The sequence below is a fragment of the Drosophila nasuta genome, unplaced genomic scaffold (genome assembly GCF_023558535.2).
Source record: "Drosophila nasuta strain 15112-1781.00 unplaced genomic scaffold, ASM2355853v1 ctg7_pilon_split, whole genome shotgun sequence".
NCBI lineage: Eukaryota > Metazoa > Arthropoda > Insecta > Diptera > Drosophilidae > Drosophila > Drosophila nasuta.
In genome coordinates, this window is record NW_026869620.1 from 1 (window position 1) to 9,742 (window position 9,742).

A 9,742-nucleotide genomic window follows, 5' to 3' on the forward strand; every position below is an offset into this window, starting at 1 on the left:
GAGCTTTACTTTTATCGGGTTTACCCGATGACATGCTACGCAAAGAGGATGAGAAAGTAACTGGGCGCTCTTACAGTCCCACAAGGATACGGACTGTATACTATATTTTCTTGGAAACGGAAAATCAAGAAAATATACCAAAAAATACCAAATGGAATTGGTTTTTTTTTTGCCTGCAATCGACCCATATAGTAAAAACGATACGGAAAGAGTGTAGCAAACAATAAATAAAAATACCAAAAAATACTAGAAAAATACCAAAGGCAGCGCTGTGGTATTTTACACCACATACACAGCGAACACAGACGAAGAACGCAAAAGGGCGGAGGCGGGGGAAATTTCCCGTAACAACAAAAGATGTTCATCGACAAAAAGAAACAACAAAAAAAAATTTTTAGAGCTAAGATTGATTTTAGGAACTTGTTCTGTTTTACGATAAAATATATAAATTTGTTCATTTTTTGGTTTTGCGTACGAATTTTTTAATTTTTGCAATTATCAGAACAGAAAACAAAAATAGAAACAAAAATCCAAAACCATTCTTAGCTCTAATTAATGTACTAATCTAGAGCTATCAAAATAACCTTTTTTTATTTATAAAATTGTTTCCGGTTATGTTTTTTTTGTCACTGAAAAGCTGGTCGCACGCGACATCCCTCAGAGAATTACCCATATGTATATATATTGGTATTTTGAAACGACAACTGTTTCATTTGCTGTAGGATCCGAAAAACGAAAAATAAAAATAAATTATATTATGTGTGAATGGATATGATAATGTATGTGTGTGTGTATGTCTGTGTATGTTTGAACATTGGCTAGAGTAAAGCCCATACACAGGCAATTGAGCTGAGAGTTGCTTTGATAGTACACACACAGAATATACCACTTGGAAAAATGAAAAGGGTAGGGTATGTCGAGTGCGATTACCGCTGCCCTGTCAATCTATCACTTCACTCGCAGAAGTACTTGTATGTACGTATGTATGTACGCACTGCACTACGCTGCCAAACGTTTGAGCAGGCGAAGTGCACGTATGTACAGTGGCTCGCAGCTTATTTCGTGCAGTCGCAAATTGAAAGTTTGAACCTCCACTGCTACTAAACCATCAAAGATATTTCAAAATTTAAATGAAGGTTGGTACAACAGAGTTTGTAGATTTGAAATTAATAAGAAAAATTTTCTTAATTACAAAAGTAAAACATTGAGATAAAAAAAAAAATTTTTGGGCTTTTTTATGCCGCAGCTTATTTCGTGCACTTCAAGAATTTTTATTTAAAAATTCGAAAAATTAGCCTAATATTTTGTGTTGCCTCCTCTCTGCTTTAGGACAGCCTTCAGACGGGTTTCCATTGACGATACCAATTTTTTGGTCGTTTCGACTGGAATTTTTTGCCATTCTTCAAGCAAAGCCGATTTTAAATCGTTTTTAATCGAAATCTGTCATTTCCGAATAGCCAAGTCCAAAATTTGCCATAGATTTTTTATCACATTTAAATCTGGTACTTGTGCTGGTGCTTGCACAAAGTGTGGACAGTTCCAGACGAGCCAGTTCTTCACAATTCCAGCCTTATGCTTCGGGTCGTTGTCCTGGTAGAACCGAAAACAATTGCGTATGCTCACTTTCTCGGCACTTTGGAGAAGGTTTTCCTTTTGTAAGATGTGTTAGCTGAAAAGTTTAATTTTGTCTGCCACCGGTTCTTGATACCAGTAACAATTTTGTTGCCGCAATCTGTACTTGAAACAAATTGAGCTCGGAGAAGTGAATACCACGAATGTTCGTTGAGTACTGATTTTATTGTGGAATATGCAGGGTTTATATATACAATATCTTAAGAACTAATGTTTGTTTAGGTCAAAATCTTATCTGTTTATAGTTTACAATGGGTAGCCTGATAATCAATAGTTATCTCATAGTTTAATAGTCTGAACAGTTGTAAAATAGGATAACCTTATCTTATATCGCTTAAGTTTATGACGCATGCAGGTCAAATCATCCGTGCTGACAGATGGTGTGAAGTCGTAAATGCGCAGCGGTGCCTGTTTGTATAGGACTATCTGTTATCTATCTGCAGCGCACGATTTTCTGCTTGTCTCGAAATCGTACATCCTCCCGGCCGTTGAACGCAGTTTCAACCATCATCGATGTTAATGGTGAACGGCGGACTCGAAGTCGTATCAGTTTTCCTCATTGCCACCGCTGGTATCTGGACTTGCTGTGGTCTCTTGTCTCTGTTGTACCATTTTCTTACCCAGTGAATGGTCAATATTATTATGATGAATGTTAGGCCGATGTACATTGCGATGTGATGATGCTTGATCGTCTCAAGTCTATGTGGTAGTCTGAGTCTTCGGTTTGGTACAAGATCCGTTGAAGATCCAGTAGTTCGGTATAACCAAATTTATTTGTTTTCCTGGAGGTAATATTTTGTCTTTTAATCGTTGTGTTGTTAACATCGATTTCTCCAAAACGGGCGTATGAGGTGAACGTCGATGTTTCTATACCAGTTTGACTGATTACTGTTATTAGGGAGTTGCGTATGGTGCATCCTGCCTTTGCTGTCAGTAGCCCCGTGTTGCGTAACCAGATATCTGATGTTCCATCGGTGCAAACAGCTGAGAGTTTTATTGGCGTCCTTGTCGCAAAATCCATTGATTCCTTTTATGCATCTCTTGCCAAATGAACGTTTTATTTGTGATTTCAGATGACATGAAGTGTCTGTTTTATTATGGAATAGTTGCATTTCGCAGCTCATTTCTGTGGAGAACATTGATTGCTTGCTGTGACAAATGAAATCATTTATCGATCTTGGACGACAATTTGCTATGTCTTCCGTCGTCATATCAACAAACTTATCTCGATAGTTGTTAATTGCAATGAATGGTGTTTTAATTTTGAACAGATGAAATCCATATATATTTGCAGCTGGGATCGGTATTAATTTGTATATGTCCAATACCTGTGCCGATATTAATGGTACTGTTATTTTTATAATCACATGATTATCTACTATGGTGCCTTCAGCTTGCATCAGTTTGTATGCCATGAGTATGTTTTCTTGGCTAATAGGTAGCATTTGATCAGGCTTCAAATGATCCCTTATTTGATTACATTGCTCCTTTAGTTTTCGTGGTGATAATAGAAGTGGGCTAATAGTGTTGTGGCGCACGTCTGTTAACACTTTGATGATTTCATTCTGCATTCGTTGTAAATTAGCAGCGAGCAACGTAAGTTGTGATGTCAGCGTGATGTACCAGTGATATTTATCTTGTATTATTGCATTCATTTGACTTTCAATTAGGTTGAGTCGTTTTGCGTATGCAATTTCATCTCGTTTCACTATGTTTATTGTTGAATCAACTAAGGATGTTTGGTTTTGTAATAACTCCAAAAGATGATCTTCATTGTCCTTGACCTTCGATATTGTTTTCGACATGTCTTGTGCATATTGAGAATCTAATACACCAAATAGACTGCTTGCAATGTTTCCCACGATGTCCAATGGTGCTCGAACTTTCCGTGATTTGGCCAATAGCATATTTTCCATGATGAGTTCATTCTCTATGTGTCGGAAGTATTGGTACATTCCTTCACATGAGTGGGCGTCATTAAGTGTAGCGCACATTTCACCAATTTTTGTTGTTCCCTTTGAAAATGTAGCCATGTCACTCCAATATGGCTTGAGATCGAAGTAAGCCACTATGGTCCAGTCAGCCACTGCTAATTGGGTTGTACCAATTTTCTCGAAAAATATTCCTGGTTTTGATCCAAACTGAGTTATTTGAATCGATTGGGCCCAGGCTAATGGTAGTAATAATAGCATGACAATCATAACACTGGTTATCGAAGCGTGATTTGGTTGTTTCCTTTTTCTCATCTGTCGGTCTTCAACTGCTTTGTTTTCTTCTTCCACTTCATCTTCTTCAATTGGATGTTTGTCAGTGGGTTCTTCTTCATTATCAACATGTTGAATCATGTTGAATCTCACGTTTAAAAATCCCTTTGGTCGTTTTAACTTCAACCACTCGTACAAAGTTGTCCTTCCCGTAGAAGACTCGAACAATTCTTCCCATGGGCCATTGTAATACCGGAACATTGTCTTCCTTTATTATTACTAAAGTGCCTTCCTTTATGTTTGCTGAGGATCTTCTCCATTTTTGACGTTGCTGCAACTGTTGTAAATACTCCTGCGACCATTGTTTCCAGAATGCATGTTTCAGTTTTGAAACGGCCTGCCATCGATTGCCTAACGTTTTTGGTTGCTGCGATGGTTCACAATCAGCTTGTGCAGTTAGCGGCTCTCCAATTAGGAAGTGTCCAGGCGTTAGTGCTGTAACGTCATTTGGGTCATCGGACAGTGGTGTTAATGGTCGAGAGTTCAATATGGCCTCTATTTCGACTATAACTGTTTCCAGTTCTTCATAAGTAAGATCGGCTGTCGTCACATTTTTCAGTAATAAATGTTTTGCCGATTTTACTGCAGCTTCCCATAATCCTCCGAAGTGTGGTGCACGAGGTGGAATGAATTTAAATTGAACTCCTTGTTGTTACACTCCTGGAGAATTTGGGTTTTCGCATTATCGGAGAATATAGCCTCCTGTAATTCCTGCAACTTGTTTTTTGCTCCCACAAAATTTGTTGCGTTGTCGCAGTGAAGAACTTGGCATTTCCCTCGCCGAGCAATGAAACGACGAAGTGCTGCCAAGAATGCCTCTGTTGTGAGATCGCTAACCAGCTCGAGATGCACCGCTTTAGTCGCGAAACAGCAGAATATGGCAATGTAAGCTGTGCTAGGCTTCTTTCCTCTCACTTTGTAGTGGATTTTAAATGGTCCACAATAATCGACGCCAGAGTTGAAAAATGGTCGAGCTTGCGTTACTCTAAGTGGTGGCAGATTTCCCATGATCTGCTCCATTAATTTTGGCTTAGCTTTAGTGCACTTGACACAGGCTTTTACCGTGCTCCTAGCCATAGTTTTTCCTTTAAGAATCCAGAATTGCTGCCTTGATGTAGTCAATAGAGCCTGAGGTCCGCAATGCATGTTGTCCTTGTGTATTTGCACAAGAATCATCTTCACAACAGGGTCGTTGTATGGCAGAAGTATCGGATGTTTGGAGTCGAATGATATATTTGCCGCCTCCAGTCGACCTCCTACACGCAAAATTCCATTCTGATCTAAGAATGGTGATAGTGAGTTGATTGAACTGCCCTTTAGTGTCTCCCTTTGCCTCTTGAGATGTTTGATGTCATCTTTGAAGTCGATATTTTGAATGTTGCGGAAAACAATTTTTCGGGCTTCCATTATTTCTTCAAACTCAATGGTGTGGCTTATGTATTTCTTCTTACGTCGGAAGCGCATCATGTAAGCTATTACTCTGAGTAGCTTGTTAAACGAATTATTATGCTGTATTGTGTATATTATGTCCTCCTCTTTTGTGATAGTCATCACGGATGGTTGACTAACCTTTGGCGGATTCATAATTATTAATTCCTCGTTGGTAGCAATAAAAGGAGCCGGCCATGTGGATGATGAACCATGTAGGAACATAGGGCCGTAGAACCACATGGCATGTTCCGCGAATTTTGAAGCTGTCATTCCTCTGGAGAGGACATCTGCTGCATTGTGTTCTGATGCAACATGTCTCCACTGTTTTGGTATGGATAGCTCATGTATTGTTGCAACTCTAGTGGCAACGAATTTATCTCGAATGGATGATGAGCAATTAATCCATGACAGTACAATCCGTGAATCAGACCAGTAATATGTGGATGTATTTTTCATGGCCAAGTCTTCCTTTATTTTGGAAGTCAACTGTGCTCCTAATACAGCAGCCTTAAGTTCCAGACGTGGTAGAGTTATTGTATTAATTGGTGCTAAGTGAGATTTTGCACATAATAACTGGATCGTTCTTCGCTTGTCCTTATATGTTGCTCGGATGTATACAGCAGCTCCATATGCTTTCTCCGAGGCATCAACAAATGTGTGGATTTCTGCCGTCACAGGTGTTTTTCCTGAGTATACGTGACGTGGTACTTTTATGGTGTTCAGAACCTTTAGCTCCTCCCTGTAGCGTTTCCATTCCTCCTGAAGATGAGCCGGCAGATCGTCTTTGTACCCATAACCCTCCTTTGTGAGGTGTTGCATGAAAATTTTGCTTTCATTACAACTGGGGAAAATAAACCAAGAGGATCAAATATCCTAAAGATTTCAGACACAACATCTCGTCTTGATATGTTGGCCTTTGTTGCTATCTCCGTTTTCCCACAAAGGTGATCTGTCGTTGGTGTCCAGGTGATTCCGAGGGTCTTAATCGTGTAGTCCTCATATGAAGTCTCCTCCAGTTGTACATTTGAAGTGATGTCTTCCCTCGGAACTCCTTGTAGAACTTGGTAATTGTTAGTACACCATTTTCTTAACTTGAATCAGATTTTTGCAGAAGTTTGTTAAGCTGTTGTTGCCTCTGTAGAGCTTCTGGTATAGTTTCGGCTCCGGTTAAGCAATCGTCTACATAGAAGTCGTTTTCCAATGCGGCAGCACCATTAGGTATTCCTTTCTGCCTTTTTGTGCTATGTGCTGCAAGCATTTTGTGGCTAAATATGGTGCAGCTTTTGTTCCATAGGTAACCGTTTTTAATCTGTAGTACCGCAAATCCTCAGATGGATCATTGCGCCAAACAATTGTTTGGAAATATTGGTCCTCGGGTTTTATCCAGATTTGACGGTACATTTTCTCTATGTCCGCCGTGAAAACATATTTGTGAGTCCTAAATCGCAGCAAAATTGAAAATATAGAGTTTTGCACCGTAGGTCCTTTTGTGCAGTAAGTCGTTGAGCGATTTTCCTGATGACGTAACTGCAGATGCATCGAAAACCACTCTTAATTTGGTTGTTGCACTTTCAGGTTTGAGCACACAGTGATGTGGTATGAAGTACCGTGCTTTTGTTATTTCATTTGTGTGCATCTCCTTCATATGCCCAAGAGCTTCATATTCTTTCATGAAATCCACATAACTTGCCTTAGTTTGTGGATCTCGCAATAGACGTTTTTCCAAAGAAAGGAATCGTCGTGTCGCAAGATCACGACTCTCCCCCAGGGCTGAAGCATTATCCATGAATGGGAGACTAACAATCGGTTTCTTATCAATTGCAGTCTGAATGTTCTGGAGAAAGTGCATTTCACATTGTTTCTCCAGTGGTGATAGACATGGTGTATCGGTTGAGAATGAATCCAGTTCCCAAAATTTCGTAATTTGTTGGTCTACCTTATCTTCTTCGGTTAGAGCTGCACAAGTAGTTGATCTTGATGAATTATGTTTTAATTTTCCAGCCACAATCCATCCTAGTTTGGTTTTCTGTAATCTTGGCAGTCCTTTACCCAACGATAAATGCTTGTCCTGCATTATATCGTAGTAGTGTTCTGCTCCTAAGAGTAGATCAATCTTTCCTGCTTTGTCAAAGTTAGGATCTGCTAATTCAATATGCTTTGGAAGTTTCCAACGAGCAATATCAATTGACTGTCCTGGTTGATCTGCAACAATGTGAGGCAATACAATAGCCTCCAATCGAGAGTTGAAATTATTATGCTGTGATTTGAGCATAACATTAACACGTGCCTTCGATGTTTGTGTTCGTCCACCAATTCCATTTATTTGTAGCTCTGATTTTTAACGTTGAGAGCTAATATATTTAATGCTCTTTCAGAGATTACATTGACTTGAGAACCTGAGTCAAGTAAGGCTCTGAATTCGGCCATTGTCCATTATTGCCTTCAATAATAACTCGAGCAGTGGCTAAAAGTACATAATTGGTTTGTACTCCACTTGCTGATGCTGCTGTTTTGGAGTCAGGCTTCGATTCCAAATGTAGAAGAGTGTTATGCCTTTTATCGCATTTAAAACAATTTTTCTTCTGACATTCCTTTGCTGAATGATCGCGTTTGAAACATTTTACGCATAACTTGTTCCTTTGAACCCAATTCAATCGTTCAGCTGTTGTTTTCTTCAAAATTCGTTGCACTTATACATAATGTGATTGGTTTTGTTACAGAAATAGCATGTATACTCTGTACCAATCTGAGCGCATGTGCCTTTTTGGTGTGATTTATCTTATCACTGCCGGTAGCCTCAATGTAAGGAACCGATGTTCCAAGAAGGTCAAAACTGATCCAGTTTCTGCAGCTTCTTTGAGTCTACAACTGATTGTTCATATAACATATGAGTTTGACGATCAATTTCCTTGTCAAACTACATAACAGTATTGGATCCCAGTTTTCAGTTTGAATTCAATGTTATTTAGTGCAGATAATGTTTCTTTGATATTATCATGCATTGCCTTTATAGACTTGCCATCATTTGTTATTGATGGTTGGTCTAATATTTTTTGTATTAATGCGTTACTTAGCACTCTTTTGTTGCTAAAACGCTCTTGTAGCATATTCCATGCTGTTTCATAATTTCCTTCGGTTAAGGATAGATGGCGTATTAAACGCTCAGCATCTCCAATGATGCTAGTTTTTAAGTACCACATCTTTTGAATGATGGGTAATGATGCTTCATGAATCATTTTCTTGAAGATGTCATGAAATTGTTGCCATTTTAAATAATCCCCATCAAATTTGGGAATTTCAACCTTCGGCAACGGCAATGAGGCATGCATTTGGGGTATGTTAGCAGGACGAGAGATACTTTCGTCACATGTCATAGTTTGGACTCCTATGACGGCGTCTTCAGCTGATAAATATCTCCGGTCGCTATATCCAAGTTTTGCAGGATCCTCAAATTTTTTATAAATTTCTATGTGGATCGTTGTTATCTTATTCCAATACTGATTTATGATTGGCATAAATCCTTGACGAGTTTCATTCGTCATTTTGTTCATGATGCGTTCCAAGCTATCCAGCAGAACCCTTTGTTCACGAATCATTGGCTCCAGTTCTGATTCTTCTTCACTGGAAGTAACCGATCCAGTATCCATTTGTATTGTGGATAATTGTTTATTAAATTCTCCTTTGTAGGATACAACCAAATCTCTTATTTGATTGAAGTAGTCATTTTAAAGTAATTGTGCTCAATTTTAGCACCTTCTGTTTTACTTTTTATATTTAAATCCTCTTTAGAAAATGTTTCCCACAGCTTAACTAACTTCTCAATGCGTTTTGGAAGTAGTCATGCTGTAGTTTTCGCTCAGGCGAGTCCTTTTTGTAATTCCTTATTACGTTTTGGATCTCTTCGCCTGTTATTAATTGCCTGTCCAGCAATGCGCTGATATTCGATGATGCCATTTTTTATTTAAAGTAATACCTGACCCGTTGGAGGTATTTGTTTTGTCGCTTTGACAGGTTGTGCCTCTACTCACAACCAAATAGGCGGTCAAGGTATACTTTTAAATATTACGGCTATGGAGCTTGATTTTCTCCTTCTTTGTTTCTGCCAAGTTGACTATCCAGTGATGTCCAAGATCGCCAAGTTGATCAGTTGTTGGTTTTAAATTGGTCGCCCAGTTGACCAATTATATGTGTAGGATTCCTTTAATATTGAAAGATATTGATTGGTATTCATTATACTATCAATAAAAACAGGCTACCGACTCCAGAGGCCGTCATACAGGCCCAAACCATAACGTGACCCCCGCCATGCTTAACTGTTGGTTTTAGGTGTTTGGGGTCTAGTTCGGTATTTGGTCTCCGCCAAACATATTGACGCCCATCCGAACCGCAAATGTTAGATTTTGATTCATCTCAAA

The 9,742-nt window shown here is 39.0% G+C and overlaps 1 protein-coding gene across 1 annotated transcript; it reads right to left on the bottom strand.

Annotated features, from left to right (window-relative positions):
* Positions 1-4,475: 4,475 nt before the first annotated feature.
* On the bottom strand, positions 4,476-8,974 carry LOC132798069 (uncharacterized). The gene is made up of 3 exons (XM_060809791.1): positions 8,826-8,974; positions 6,024-6,168; positions 4,476-5,648 (listed from the first exon to the last, which is right to left on the bottom strand). Exons 1-3 carry the CDS (start codon positions 8,972-8,974, stop codon positions 4,476-4,478), a joined length of 1,467 nt encoding a protein of 488 aa, XP_060665774.1.
* Positions 8,975-9,742: the final 768 nt, after the last annotated feature.

Bases quoted from the DNA above. Each gene is read 5' to 3' on its own strand.
- LOC132798069 (XM_060809791.1), bottom strand. From the start codon at position 8,974: ATGGATACTGGATCGGTTACTTCCAGTGAAGAAGAATCAGAACTGGAG. The intron at 6,169-8,825 runs GTATTGGAATAA...TATTTTCCCCAG, and splicing joins TTTATGCCAATCATAAATCA to TTGTAATGAAAGCAAAATTT. The intron at 5,649-6,023 runs GTATACTCAGGA...ATACCAAAACAG, and splicing joins CCATAAAAGTACCACGTCAC to TGGAGACATGTTGCATCAGA.